The sequence below is a fragment of the Podarcis melisellensis genome, assembly GCF_964234715.1.
Source record: "Podarcis melisellensis genome assembly, chromosome: 3".
Lineage (NCBI taxonomy): Eukaryota > Metazoa > Chordata > Lepidosauria > Squamata > Lacertidae > Podarcis > Podarcis melisellensis.
In genome coordinates, this window is record NC_138530.1 from 21813524 (window position 1) to 21829102 (window position 15579).

A 15579-nucleotide genomic window follows, 5' to 3' on the forward strand; every position below is an offset into this window, starting at 1 on the left:
GGTGGCTGCCAACAGAATATAAAAGATAATGGAACACCAGAAAGCTTCCTGATACAGGCCTGCCTTCAGATATCTACGGAAAGTCGTATAAATGCTTAAATGGTTTTCCACCTGTGAAATATGGCATTCCATTGTTTCCTCTGCTCCTGTGCATGTAGCTTTCTGCTTGTTGGCTGCCTGGTGTTTCCAGCTTACCTGTCCACAGGTTTTCCAAGCTTATGAAGAAGCCTCCGCTCATCAAAAACATTGTGTACAGAATATTGGCAACGAAGGCTGTGATATGAAATGTTGGCAGCATTGCAGACATCCACATCGTCATGGTCCGGGCGCAGAAAGTGACTAGCATTAGAAGAAGCAGCATAAGGAAGAAACATTCCAGTTCTGGACGGAGGTTTGCTAGCCAGTAGGTAGGAACCCCATAAACTATCATTAGGAAGAACTGTTCTGGAAGTTCTCCTAAAACCTGTTTGAGAAAGGAAACAACATTGACCTTGAGGGGAACGCCCACCAATTTATTCCATATCTGAGGCAAAAATAAATAAATTGTGGCATAAATGGGACATTGTTTCTCTCACTTTCTAATGCTGGATTTTGATGGGACAGTGGAGAGTTAACACATGGAAGAGAGGTCCTGGCATTTTACTTTTTTCAGATCAGGAGAACTGCCATCATCTGCCAGGGTAGTGCCAGGATAATGGGTGGATTTTCCATGTGGCCAGTGTATGAGCTGGTCATGAGACTTCTGTTGTTTCTTTTTGTTTGGAACAGATTAGCAAAGGAGAAATTAGAGACAGAGCGAGGGAAATTAAGCGAAGACTAGGTACTTCTTTTCTTTGCTGAGGTTCCTGCTTGCGCCTTAAAAGGTAACACACAGCGCTTTTTTCAGCCAGAACTTGCCGGAACACCTCTCAGGTGGGTGCCATTGCCATTATAAGAGAACAAGGGAGGTGTTCTTGGTGAGTTCCAGCACCTCTTTTTCTAGAAAAATAGCACGGGTAACACATATATTGCAATACTGTTTAAAAGCTGCATTTCAGCTGGCTATAAAGATCATTTGTTAAAGCTCAAGGTGTTTTACAATGTGATTTGATTCTATATGCACCTTTTTCTGTGACTGTCACCAGATCCTAATTAATTGAGTATTATCCTACATACTGCTGCTCTTTCAAGCGGTGGGGGCAGGAGGGGGTTGCATTTATGTATTTAGTTATATGGATCAGCACAGCTGCTTTCATTTTGGGACTCTTCTTTGGGACACTAACAAAACAAAACACTGTCCTTACAGCACAACATCAACCCATTACTGGCTTTCATTCTACAATTAATCATCATCTTTCCTAGAGTTAATAGTTCAGTGCTTCTCAAATGGTGGTCCATGGCTCCCTATGCCCCAGAAGCACTTCCAAGAGATCAGAGGTGATTGAAAGCCATCTTGCTACAACAGAAGCCAATTACCTTGGCAGAGAAATATGGGCTAACAGGATACAGCCCATCCTCAAAATCCTGATACAGTACAGCTTTTTCAGAATGGCCTATAGCAGAAAACAGAAATAAACCATTGTGTTTCTTGTTAGAATGGCAGCCTGCCCTGCCATTATTTATTTTAACATTACTATTGCTTTCTGAATTTTTAAAACCTCTTAAAAACTTCTTTTTCAAACGTTGTTTTTTTAAAAAAAAAAAAACAAAAAAAAACCCCAACCTTCTAAAACTCTTAACACTGTAAAACTTACATTTTGTTACAGTTTCAACAACCACAAGGTAAGGAATCAGAGCTCCTAGCATAAACAGAAGTGCCGATACATCCGGAATAGACAGACTTTTCTCGTGACCATAATATAGGAATCCCATTAACAATGACATTAGAAGAGCCTCAAATCCACGGATCAGCAATGCTGAGAGATCTCGGAAATCATTGGAGATCTGGCGGCTACAAAAAGAAATAACATTATCAACTCTGAGCCTAAATTATCTCCTCACTTCAGGATGGAGAACGTATCTATGGCTACCACAACGAATGATGCCCACCTTAGATGCCTTGGGGAGGCCTCTGCTGTCTGACAGCATGATTAATAGGTTAAGTTTGTGCTTTTGGACCTAAATAGACTCCACCTGTATTTCTAGCTGCTGCAACCAACCAGATCCCTATGATCTTGGCCCTAGGACACAAGGTGAGGACCATTCATCCATATCCATAACTAACAATGCCATCAATCTTGGAGGAAGTGTACATTAACCATGTTAGAAGGTCATGTCTGATACAGATATAGTCCAGGAATTAAATAGGTATACCAACTAGAAAGGGCCTTCTCTGCAGTGGCTCCCTGTCTGTGGAATGCTCTCCCCAGGGAAGTTCGCCTGGCGCCTTCATTATACACCTTTAGGCACCAGGCAAAATGTTCCTTTTCAACCAGACCTTTGGTTGATCTTATTGACATCCAACACCCTTTTAGAATGTGCCTTTTTGGGGGGTGGTTATTGGGTTATTGCTGTTGGTTTGATTTTATATGTTGTGGTCTTGTTGTGAACCACCCTGAGGGCAGTGTATAAGATGAAATAATAATAATAATCCAGTCTGATATTTGCAATCTTACCGGGGCTTGAAACAACATTACCTTAGCAAAACAGTGAACTGCTGTAACCATCCAGGCAACTGATCGGCCGAATGAGAGTTCACAGTAATTTTCTCCTCCAAAATGAACGTAGTAGAGCTGTCAAAAATGGATGGAAACGGGAGATGGGTTTATTCTGAAATCAATTTCTTTATATACTGCCTTGATATACCGCCATCAAAGCTCTTTATGCCTCTTGTTTTTACCTCTGTGCAGAAACAGTGACCATGTTGTCTCTTGGTTTGCTTTTCCATAAGCGGTCATCCACGTTTTTAATGTTTTCATGAAACATGGCAGCAAGTGAGTGAGCCCTTTGCTTGCTTTCCATCTCCTTTTCTTCACTCTGCCTCTCGATGCTGATCAAATCAACTGTAAGACAGGATCCTGAGTAAGATCATATAACCCACGCATGCTGTTCGGCGTTTTCAGTTTCGTATCTGAATTTACGCTTATCTTTTCAGAGGTAATTGAAGCCTATCTTCCAATTCTGTTTAAATTCCCTGCCTGTCAATTTAGGATTGCACTTCATGTGTCTAATGAAGTGCCCACTGATAACGGCATCCCTGATAGGTGACCATCCAGAAACACTAAGAACCTACTGGATCAAGCCAGTGGTCGATCAAATCCTGTTCTCACAGTTGCCACCGAGATGTCTATGGGAAGCCTGCAAGTGGCTTGACCTGAGCTCAAGAGCTTTCTCTGCTTCTGTGATTTCCAACACCTGGTATTCGGAAGCTTACTCCCTTCTGCTGTGGAGACTGATGCAAATAATTCATCCAGTTTCTCTACAATCTCCTCGTCCTCCTTTAGAATGCATTAGACTGCCTTATCATCCAAGGGTCTAACAGCCTCCCCAGCTGCTCTCCTGCTACTAATAGTGTATTTAAAGAACTCATTGTTTGTCTTCACTCTTTTAGTAAACTCTGACAAAGGAGAGGCTGCCAGTTTCTCTGGCAGTCTGTTCCACCCTTGAAGAGGCCATCATGAAATTCTTGGTAACATTTAGCCCAGTGGTAGCCAATGTAGTTCATTAGCAGATGCTATAGACTACAGCTCCCATCAGCCTCAGCCAATATATGACAAGTAGGGATGATGGGGATTGTAATCCACAACTTCTTGAAGGAACTATGTGGTCTACTAGTAGTTTACTCTAATCCTTCTTTAGGATGTGGTGTTTGTTTTCTCTATAACTAAACAGGCAGATTATTGGGGCTAGAGCACCACTGTTAACCCTACTTCAAGTTTCTCTAAGACAGGCATAAGCAAATTCCGGCCCTCCAGATGTTTGGGACTACAATTCCCATCATCCCTGACCACTGGTCCTGTTAGCTAGGGATGATGGGAATCGTAGTCCCAAACATCTGGAGGGCCGGAGTTTACCTATGCCTGCTCTAAGAGAGTGGTTGTTGCATTGCATAACTGCCTCCCTTTTAACCAAGTTGTTCTTCTCTCTCTCTCTCTCTCTGTCTCTGTCTTCCAAACTGGCCTGGTGTCAAACTTCAGGGGGTCCTTTGTATGATGTCAGCTATGAGCCTCCACCTTCCCAGCCCCACCCCCCAACCAGGGCAGGCCAAATCCTGCTTGTGGTGGCACAGGGGAACTATAAGTCTATAGGTCTACCTGGATTATAGATATTGGAAAACAAGTTGTAGAGGTGGGGTTTTTTTGGTGGGGGAGGGTAACTTAAAATGGCAGATGGACACAGCAGATGAGAACTGAGCTTGGCTTCCATTCAAAGGGTACAGCCACCTGCCACTGAAAAGCATCTTGCTTTGGGACAGTGATGGGCCTTTCTAAACCTCTGGGCTCCTTGGCCAGTACCTAATCTGGCCTATTGCTGGCACTAGGGCTGCCCCCAAATCAAACTTTGGTATTGTTTTTCTGCCTTTCCCATTGCCACTTCCAAAGGTAGAGGGGAGAGTTTTCTTGTCATTAGCTCCTAATCAGACAACATAATCTGATCATCGCTGGCTACCTGCAAACCCTCAGTTTAAACAAATCATAACTTTCCCTGAAGCACTTATTGTACCAACCATAGAAATCTGCAGGATTGCTGTATGTTGGACAAGGATATCCCATTTGTGTGAAGTATTGGACCATGTCTTGGGCGGCACCAGAGTAGACCGTGAGTCCGGATGTCATCAAGAGAACCAAATCAAAAAGCTGGAAGATATCCGATCTTGGCTGGTGAACTGACAGAAGAACTAATCTATTTCCTCTTGCTAGCCTAGACAGCAGTATTACCAGGTTGTGGGCGGTAAAGCTGTCCAGCCCAGCTGTGGGATCATTGAGTATCAAGATTCCTGCCAAAGAGGAAGGAAAGTTAATTGCAGTGGGTTCTGTATGTATCTGATTAGGTTGGTAGCTTTCACCTTCATCCTAAATATGTTTTTACATAGCTTGGTGGCCTATTCCAGCAAATTATCCAGGCAGATTATTTTTCAGAGACAAATTAACGAGGAATGAGTTATTGTATTAATGAGGAAAAACAGAAGTTTTGTCAAATGCTTGCCCTCATGAGGTTGCTGGACAACAATTCCCATCAGCCCTAATCATTGGCCATCTTGGCGGGAGCTGACAGGAAGCAATGGGAGTTGTAATCCAACAACATCTGGAAAGCAAAAGATTATGACTGAAATGCATACGACACACACAATATTTAGGCATTCATGGGGACGTGGGTGGCGCTGTGGTCTAAACCACAGAGCCTAGGGTTTGCCAATCAGAAGGTCAGCGGTTCGAATCCCCATGACATGGTGAGCTTCCATTGTTCGGCCCCTGCTCCTGCCAACCTAGCAGTTCAAAAGCACGTCAAAGTAGGTACCGCTCCAGCGGGAAGGTAAACGGCATTTCTGTGTGCTGCTCTGGTTCGCCAGAAGCGGCTTAGTCATGATGGCCACATGACCCGGAAGCTGTATGCTGGCTCCCTCGACCAATAAAGTGAGATGAGCGCTGCAACCCCAGAGTCGGCCTCGACTGGACCTAATGGTCAGGGGTCCCTTTACTCTTTAGAACCATAGAATAGTAGAGTTAGAAGGGATCCTATCTAGTCCAACGCCCTGCAATGCAATGCAAGAATCTTTGGCCCAACGTGGGTCTCAAACTCACAACCCTGAGATCAAGAGTCTCATGCTCTACCGACATGAGATTACAGTCCAGAGAGGGGGCAGAATGGGGGCCCTGCTTGCTGTCATCACATCCTCACTTGCCCCACCCCTCTTGTGTTGGGATAAAGGTTTGAAGAGGGAAGCTTGCGCTCTTCTGTGCAAACATAATCTAAACCTAAGAAAATGGTCATGGCTGTGAAGCATCTTTTTCTTGTGGTGCTATGCACCCTGATCCCACATTCAGCCATGCCTCCTACGCCAACTGGCAGAGGAAGAGGAGTGCGGGGGGAGCGCACCATCCCCAGGAGGGTGATCCCGGTGGGGGGCCATCACTGATGCCCCCCTCCCGCGCTGGGTGCCACGCCCCTGCAGGTGGCATGCCATGCCCCTGGAATGTGACCAGCCCCCCCCCCCGGTGCTGGAGCATGAAGCTCCACCACTGCCAAGGCCCTCACCCCACTGCAAATTAAACACATACACTAATTCCAGTTGCCTGGATAAAACACTGGCGAACAGGTATTTCTGGCCACCAACAACTTTATGATGTGCCCACCTGAAAATCAAGGACCATTTGTAGAGCTACTCATTTCCCTTGCCCCTGCAGGTATCTGAAAATTCAGAGTAACAAAGACACGGTAGAATGTCTTTGTGGCCAGATGCTGCAGACAACCAGTTCCTTATGTGAGTCATACACTTGAAAGCTAAGAGAGAACATTGTGGGGTAGGTAGCCACCCATATTCACCCACAGCTATGTCAGCACCCTCCTTTATTCAACACCCAAAGCACAGCCCTGGGAAGAAAGCACAACAGAGATGCTTTTGGATGTTCTTACCAGGATTCCATAACAGTTGGACCCCAATGCTCACTCGTCTTCTCTCCCCGCCAGAAACACCACGGATGTATTCGTTCCCTACAATTGTGTTCGCACATTGCCGCAATCTCAGTTCTGCTATAACGTCTTCTACCTGAAGAATTAATGAGAGGACAGTGTTCATAGCAGTACTGTGGAATGCCATTTGCAAATAAACATCATAGAACAGGCACCCCCAAACTCGGCCCTCCAGATGTTTTGGGACTACAACTCCCATCATCCCCAGCTAACAGGACCAGTGGTCAGGGATGATGGGAATTGTAGTCCCAAAACATCTGGAGGGCCGAGTTTGGGGATGCCTGTTATAGAAGGATCTTGTCCATGGAACGGGCACTGCTGTACATAGACGGCTGTTTTTCTAGAAAAAGTGGTGCTGGAACTCACTATGAACGCCTCCATTGTTCTTTTATAATGGTTACAGTGCCCACCTGAGAGGTGCCGGAACCATGTTCTGGCAAGTTCTGTCTGAAAAAAGCCCTGTGTGTTACCTTTTAAGGTGCAAGCAGGAACCTCAGCAAAGAAAAGATGTACCTAGCTGAAAAAAAGCCCTGGCTGTAGAATACACTGCTATACTCAGCAGTGGCTTGCCGAGAAAGGGCACGGTGGTTGACACAGTGCAAATGCACCGTGATAACTAAATCCAGCATTCCTACCAGTGTGTTTGCACTGCGCTGACCTTTCCACTGCCTTGCCTCTCCCTCAAAGTAAGCAAGAGCAACCCACCTCCCGGGAAGCTAGCGTAGTAGCTAGCTACCACCTAGCGAGCTGCTTCTGGCTTATATAAAGTTCTGTGCAGAAACACCGTTTCGGAAAGATGCCTCTTGAATACTATCTCCATCATGTCCTGCTTACAGAGTTCCCAGAAGCATATGCTTGACCACTCTGGGAAACAGGAAGCTGAACTAGACGGGCCTTTAGCCCAGCAGGGCTCTCCTTCTGCTTGTAATTTAGGGCAGTATGAGACTGATTAGTTGCACTAGCACAAGGGTGCAATGGGATTTCCTCTCTGCTCTTCTGTATGTGTCCTGCAGAGTCCCCAAATCTTCCGGGGAAGGTTGGAGGGATCTCCAGAACAGATTGGGGGGCGAGAATGCTATGTTGCACAAGGGGACATCCTTGCACTAACAGAGTGTTCACCTTGGCAATACGTTGTATGTTGCCCTTTGTTTCCAGAAGCAATGACTCTGCAGCACTGAAGGACTGTAGTGTGGAAGCAAGCTTGGAGTTTTTGCCTCAGGCACCAACATTGCTAGGGCTGATCCTGCCCTCTAGCCCACACAGTCCGTAGCCATTTGCATTTTAAAGAATTGACTTTTCTATCAAGGCATTTCTTTTCCCATCTATGCCTCTCCAGAGTTAGACAAGCACTTGGCATGACAATGTGCCAATTCATATTTTTCCATCAAAGAGCACAAAACAAAGTAAAATTGCAAGCCATCCACAAAGAGGAGACATTAGGTAAAACATGCTCTATCACTGATTGAAGAAAAGAAGATGAATAATCACATTCAGATTAGCTTTTCTTTATCCAAACAACTCATACAGCCACTTAGCTAATGTTATTAAATACATTCTTGACAACTTAATTTTCATTCTAATTACCCTTTTTTCTCTTTGTGAATCTGAAAACATCTTGGGGAGACGCAATTTTGCAATGAACAATAGTGTTTCTCTGACTGTCAGGTTGGGTAGCAGTCTGTCGTCTCGCCGTACGTGGGCAATGCATTTCTTTGCCAGCTGGCGTGTGCAGGGTTTTCCATTTATCAAGATTTCACCTGACGTAATTTTGCCTCCGTGGTCCCTGCAGGTAATCACGTCAAACAAAGACGTCTTTCCACAAGCTGCAAATATAACAGGTCCAGATGTTAAGTAGCTACGGGAGACCAGTTGCTTCAGGTTCTTCACCCCAAAGCATATATGAATCTAGGGGACTTACTAGATGTAAGCAGACAGCCATGTGGATTTCATCCACATTTTCTGATCTGTTCAAATCTAAATTATTTGTACAGAAGGTAGCTAGACTAGCGGCAGTGGTAATGGGGAGTGTTCTTCACTGAAGACCCCAGGCTGGCTTAAAGTGCTGTCTGTCCTCCACCTGAGGCAGCTGCCTCACTCTGCTCAGTAGTAAGACCACCCTTGTTTTATTGTCTTTGAAAATATAGCAAACAAATGCTGAGACTGAGCGGATTAAAAAGGGATTTAATTCTTACCAGAGCTCTCTATGAGAGCCAGCATCCGCCCACTTCTGACTTTAAAACTCATATTTTGTATAGCTGCCACATGGGAATCGGAGTCTGGGCCGCACTTCCAAGGAATTTTCAGCTCCGCTAGTTTCTCATACCAGGGAATCTGTGAGGCCATATTAACCTATGAAAGATGAATGGTGTTTTTGTTAAGTAGAAATGCCTGACTGATGATGATGATGATGATGATTTGTCAATTGCTCCAGAAGGCTTTATCAGCTGAAAAGTAGAGTAATAATGCTTGAGATAAAATAAGGAGGAATTCACTGTAATTTCTAACAAGTCTAGAGCTGTGGAGGTCTATTGGACAGTATTTTAATCCACTAATATCTAAATTCAAATCCCAACTCAGTGCTTTTCCAGGTGAAATTTCAGGTGTGATGTTCAGGACCACAGAAATATCCATCATGCTAAATGTTTAACCTTAATTTTATTAAAAAGCAAGGATGCACTCTTATCTAGCTGTAAGTTCTATTGAATGCAATAAGGCTTACTTCCGATGCTCAAGATTGCAGTGTAAGTCCCTAGCTCTTTGCGGAGATATAATACAATTGTTACTAAGAAATAAGCCTGCTTCTACCTTCCAGCATGTTTGCAAGAGCACTGGCAGATATTAATCCCTGCCTTTTGAAAAACACAATCCATTCATTTAGTAGTGTAATGTGTTTCAGCTTAGGCTAAAAGGGTTTTTTAAGGTCCTTTCCAGTCCTGTAGTTTTATGGTCTCAAGATTGGATTCTGCAGAAACAGACTGCAGGGCAGTTTCTTTCTCCAGTAAGTTGCCTAGACAGATCTGTTAAGTATCTGCTTTGCAATGTAGAGTAATGAGTAATGAACATAACCAATACCAATATGTTAAAAGATATATAATCAATACCAATTTGTTAAAAGACAGAGGAGAAATGCATTCAAGCACATTTAAAAGTCTTTAGGTTGTGTTGAACTAAATTCTACTCTTAGCAGATCTATTGAAGTTGATGGGCCTATGTTTTAACATTACTAGAGCTACTGTAAGCCTGAATATCTTTGACTGCAAATTTACTGGGGAATAAGTTCTGTTTAATTTAATTCAATGGAGATTACTTCTGAGGAGACACATATTGACTGTTAAGACGTCTAAGAGAAATACACTGAGTTCATATCACGGACCATGCTTGGTTATGAAAAAATCTGGCAATTTCAGTTTCTTTCCATTTCTTATTTTTCCAATCTTAAATTTGGTTTGCCCTGTTTCTACATACATTTAAAAAATGTAAATTATAAAAGTCTTCATGAAAATTTGTATGTATTTTCACACACGTTTCTCCACACACACATATTGTTATGCAATTTTGCCTAGTATAGGAATTTTTGTAAGCAGTTTCCCTGTAATAAATATATTCCTAGATGCATTCAATTTTGAATGTGTTCGCTTCTACTAAAATATGCATTATTATTTTGTAACATATTCTTTGGCTGGAGAACTGCATTACAAAATTCAGAGAAATGTGTATTTTGAAGGAGATCCATACTTTGGTCTGCATATTTCTTTGGGAAGTGCAGGCTTGGTAAAGGTAAAAGTAAAGGGACCCCTGACCATTAAGTCCAGCCGTGACTGACTCTGGGGTTGTGGAGCTCATCTCGCTTTACTGGCCGAGGGAGCTGGCGTACAGCCGCTTCTGGCGAACCAGAGCAGCACACGGAAATGTCGTTTACCTTCCCGCCGGAGCAGTACCTATTTATCTACTTGCACTTTGATGTGCTTTCGAACTGCTAGGCTGGCAGCAGCAGGGGCCGAGCAACGGGAGCTCACCCCCTGCGGGGATTCGAACCACCGACCTTCTGATCGGCAAGTCCTAGGGTCTGTGGTTTAACCCACAGCGCCACCTGCGTCCCATGCAGGCTTGGTAATTTTGCATTAAAATTAAAACCCTACCCTTGACATTTTAATCTCCAACCATTAACCCAGCATTCCCTTCCTATCGAAGCAGAACCATTTATACCCTGAAATAGGGATGGGGGAGAAAATCATTTCAGTCCACATTTAAAGGTGAAGCCATCAAATCCACACTTTTTGAAACAATATGAGAACTGAAGAACAGCCATCCTTCAAAATTCACACTTAACTGAATTTTGTGTTTTAGTTCTCCAACAGTATTTACAAAATGCATAAATTAGGGGGGAAGTGTGCATAAAAATGAAATATATTAATGAAGATTACATTAAGAAATGCATTATATTAGGGAAATTGCTTGCAAAAATGTGTGAATTTGTCAAAACTGTGTACAAAAAAGGTGTTTATAGTGGGAATTCAAACCAAAATGCTAATGAATTTTCATTAGGATTTTTAAAAATCGTAAATTGCTTTTTTAAAATTTCGGCTTGAATATTTTAAGCAGATGATTACCACGCATTCTACCTCACTCTATGGATTTAAATAAATTCCCCACTTTACCTGGTAGCTGAGGTCTCTGACCTCTAGAACATTTGATTTGCCACTGTATGTGAAATAGAGGCTGTTATCATCTTCCGAGCAAAAAATTCTGTCTTGAAATCTCTTATTTACCTGTATAGAAATCATAACCAAGATGTTATTTGCATAAAGCTTCCAATTATTTTAAAAACAAAGAAGGGAAGGACAGTAAGTGTACATTTGACAGCTAAAGCCATGTCTCGTGTAACAAATCAAGATGTTATAGCAGCTACAACTGTGTTTGGGGATTTTGATCCATTTGGGGATATGATCCACAAATTCATGGTTGTCTCTGGCTCTTTAATATGCACCCATGGTGTGTTCAGGGATACATTTGCTTTCCACTCTTTACAATGAATTCCCAATGTGCCTAAAGAAACCTGCACAGCTATGGTTGTACCATTTAAATCATGAAACTAGCAATCCCAGTTGAGATATTTTCCAGTCTGCTTGTGTATTGGAATTGTTCTTTACTGTATACAGTATTGTTGGTTGTTTGCTGTGTTTGGCTCTTTTGGAAGGAACTGTAGGATAGAAATATAATAAACAAATTAAAACAATAACATATCCTACAGGTCATTCACCACTGTTCTATTCACTAATTCAATTTTTAATCTTTCAATTCAAGTATGACTTTTTACTACATTGTATTTCTGAATTTTATTCCATTTATGAATCATATTTTGTTTTAAAAGCTAAAACCACTTCCACTCTGCCACCCCTCCAAGTTCAGGTAGGTAGCCGTGTTGGTCTGACGCAGTCAAAATAAATAAAAATATTAACAAATTGTCCAGTAGCACATTACAGACCAACTAAGTTTGTTCTGGGTATAACCTTTTGTGTGCATGCACAGTTCTTCCCCTCCAAGTGTCAGCCTTAAATTTCACTCACTTTGTCGGTCTCCTCTTCCCCCAGGGCAGGTTCCCGTTGAACGTTTTCCATCCTTTCGTTCTCCACAGCAGTAACTTTTGCTCACTTCCTTTTCAAACGATTGTGTGTTTTCTCCTCTCACTCCAACATCTCCTCACTCTAAGAAGGTAACCCAGAGTAACCTCAAACACCTGGACCACACCCACTTCTGAAATACTGTGCTTACTACTGTGGTATAGTAAGAGTAAAGGTTCATCAGATAATAATTATGGTTTGCCTATCACCTGCTACAGAAACATATTTTTTTTATTATACATTGAAAAACTACATAGGTTTCTCCTTTCGGCTAAGCACCTGGTTTGTTGGGAGCCAGGGATCTGACGACCTGCAAAGGAAGGCCCCACCCTTTATTTTCCTAATTTGTGATTTAAAACATGACTGTAGGCATCTATTGTAGCAATCCTGAAATTCATAAATTTGGCAGCTTGCAAGGTACATTATGTTCCCAATAAAAGTGTTACTTTACCTCCTTGGCAAAGCTCCCGGGAGATGGTGGGGGAGAGACTGCGCCTGTGCAATTGTTGTTGAATTATATGGCACCAGTTGGAAAATGCCAGGACACTCAGGTTTTGTGAGCCAGTGTGGTGTAGTGGTTAAGAGCAGTGGACTGGTAATCTGGTGAACCGGGTTCGCTTCCCCGCTCCTCCACATGCAGCTGCTGGGTGACCTTGGGCTAGTCACATTTCTCTGACGTCTCTCAGCCCCACTCACCTCACAGAGTGTTTGTTGTGGGGGAGGAAGGGAAAGGAGAATGTTAGCTGCTTTGAGACTCCTTAGGGTAGTGATAAAGCAGGATATCAAATACAAACTCTTCTTCTCTTCTTCTTGCATGATGGATGGCGAGGGAGCAGCTGCAGTGACCTGCAACACCTGTGCCATGTTTGTCCTCCTGTCTGATAATGTGCAAAACTTTACCTACAACAAATGCAAACTGCTTGCCTTGCTAGAAGAGAAGGTACGGCAATGTGAGGCCCCTCTACCACTTTGTGGCAACAAGAGGAAATTCTCACTAAACCAGAGTGGATTGTCCTGGAACAGAGATGTAGGTAGGGTGCCCCTAGGGAGGGAGGAAGATCACCCAATGCAGGAGATGAACCCCTGAGGAATGTTACACAAAAAAGCAGGACTGTCAGGAGCCATGCTGTGTCTCTGGAGCTGCAATATCAATTCCACGCCCTCACCTCGGACACCGATCCTTGGTCAGAAGAACAAGAACAGCAGCTGCAGACCTCAGACACACCAAGATGGCAGTGGAAGGCACAGTGCACAGAACAATTCCTGCCACTCCCCAGGGAAGGAAGAGATGTCTAGTGGTGGCAGGTGTCTCACTTCAGAGGGGGGCAGAGACAGCAGTGTATGAAGGAATGTCTCATGCTTTCGGTTGTCTCTATACTGTGCATTAGCACAGAGTATGGAAAAAGAAAGAACAATTTGGGTGCTTAATAAAGGATGATAAATATGGCCTAACAGGCATTACTAAAACCTGGTGAGATGAGACTCGTGAATGTAATATAGAAATTGAGGGGTATAATCTGTTCAAAAGAAACAGACCAAACAGAAAGGGAAGAGGAGGAGGAGCATTATATGTAAAGGATGTGTACATTTGTGAAGCAATCCATGACTTGGAGCATAGAAGGCAGATTGAGAGTATATGGGTAAACATCGTAGGAGAGGGGAAATGACCTTCTTGCTACAGACTTCCAAGCTAGACTGAGAACTTGGACGATGCCCTCATACAGCAGATTAGCAAACATTCAAGAAGGAGAGAGATAGTAGTAATGGGAGATTTCTTGGACTTGAACTCTGCCAAGAACGTAAGGTCCAACATATTCCTCCATTGCCTTGCTGCCAAATTCATTTCCCAGGAGGTAGAAGAAGCAACAAGTGGCTCATTACTCTTGGACCTGGTCCTCACCAAAAGGGAGGAACTGATCAACATAGTGAAAGCACAGAGAACCTTGGGAGGAGATGATCATATTTTCTTGGGTTTCATTACACAAAGGCAAAGGAAAATTGAGTGTAGTCAGGCATGCATTCTGGATTTTAAGAAGGCTGATTGCAAAGAGCTAAAGGAACTACTGGTTGAGACGCCATGGTCAGAAATACTCAAAGGCAGTCAGAGATGGGTGGGAGTTTCTTAAATGTGAAATATTGAAGGCACAAATGTGGACAATTCCAACAAGAAACAAAACAGGAGGCACCAAAAGAAACTGGTATAGCTGCATAATATTACGGATGATATGAGATGTAAGAGTGGCATGTATAAGAAATGGAAGAAAGGAGAAATCACAAAGAAAAGTATAGACACATAGCCAACAGTTTCAAGGAGAAGGTCAGGCAGGCTGAAGCTGAGAATGAGCTCAGGCTTGCAAGAGAAGTTAATTTTTGTTTGTTTGTTTGTTTGGCTATGTATGAAGCATGAGGTAAAAAACAAGCAAGCATTAGGTTCCTTGAGTGGAGAAGATGGAGAAATGCTCTTGGGTGACAGAAAAAGGCAGAACTGCTCAACACCAACTTTGCCTCTGCCTTTACCCAAAAGGAAAGCAGTGCCCAACCTGGTGATAACAGAATACAGTGGTACCTCTGGTTAAGAACTTAATTCATTCTGGAGGTCCGATCTTAACTTGAAACTGTTCTTAACCTGAGGTACCACTTTAGCTAATGGGGCCTTCTGCTGCCGTCACCATGTGATTTCTGCTCTCATCCTGAGCAAAGTTCTTAACCTGAGGTACTATTTCTGGGTTAGTGGAGTCTGTAACCTGAAGCATCTGTCACCCGAGGTACCACTGTAAATGATGCAAGGAGGGAGCTGCAGCCCAAGATAGGAAAAGAGGTGATAAGGGAACACATAGCTCCTTTAAATGAATTCACATCTCCAGGGCCTGATGAGCTGCACTCAAGGGTACTAAAAGATCTCAGGGGTGCAATCCCAGAGTCTCTAATCCTTGAGAATTCCTGGAGAACAGGTGAGGTCCCTGCAGACTGGAAAGAAGCACATAGAAAAGTATGCTGTGCTTAATAAGACCTGTCATTGGTTTCTCAAAAGCAAGGTGGGGGTGTAGTTCAGGGTGCCTTTATGACTGCCAAATTACTGGCTCCAAGTAAACCAGGTGCTGAACCACAGGAACACACCTTACAGGCAACACAGAATAGCCTAAAACGCACTTGTTTCTGAAATACTGTGCTATAGTAAGGGTAAAGGTTCATCAGATAATAATTATGGTTGACCTATCATCTGCTACAGAAACATACATGTTTATTATACAATGAGAAGCAACAGAGCAGGGTCACAGAAAGTTAGAAGCTGCTTGTTATGAACGTTTGCAGGGAAGTTGCTTTTTAATTTGTTTTAACTGGCTTACCA

General features: G+C 43.2%; 2 protein-coding genes across 2 annotated transcripts in view; one reads left to right on the forward strand and one right to left on the reverse strand.

Annotated features, from left to right (window-relative positions):
- LOC309365956 (ATP-binding cassette sub-family G member 8-like) overlaps nucleotides 1-15579 on the reverse strand; it is a 59712-nt gene that overhangs the window by 3783 nt on the left and 40350 nt on the right. Inside the window, exons 13-22 of the mRNA XM_081904585.1 lie at nucleotides 11268-11378; nucleotides 8802-8958; nucleotides 8194-8432; nucleotides 6553-6685; nucleotides 4646-4915; nucleotides 2819-2981; nucleotides 2616-2711; nucleotides 1734-1930; nucleotides 1456-1532; nucleotides 196-463 (exon numbers count right to left, since the gene is read on the reverse strand). Of these exons, the coding sequence (XP_081760711.1) occupies nucleotides 196-463; nucleotides 1456-1532; nucleotides 1734-1930; nucleotides 2616-2711; nucleotides 2819-2981; nucleotides 4646-4915; nucleotides 6553-6685; nucleotides 8194-8432; nucleotides 8802-8958; nucleotides 11268-11378 (1711 nt within the window). The remainder of the gene's footprint in view (nucleotides 1-195; nucleotides 464-1455; nucleotides 1533-1733; nucleotides 1931-2615; nucleotides 2712-2818; nucleotides 2982-4645; nucleotides 4916-6552; nucleotides 6686-8193; nucleotides 8433-8801; nucleotides 8959-11267; nucleotides 11379-15579) is intronic.
- The window catches only part of ABCG5 (ATP binding cassette subfamily G member 5), an 18890-nt gene continuing 18240 nt past the window's right edge, over nucleotides 14930-15579 (forward strand). Inside the window, exon 1 of the mRNA XM_081904035.1 lies at nucleotides 14930-15579. This exon is cut by the window's right edge and continues 154 nt beyond it. The gene's annotated coding sequence lies outside the window, so the exon portion shown is untranslated.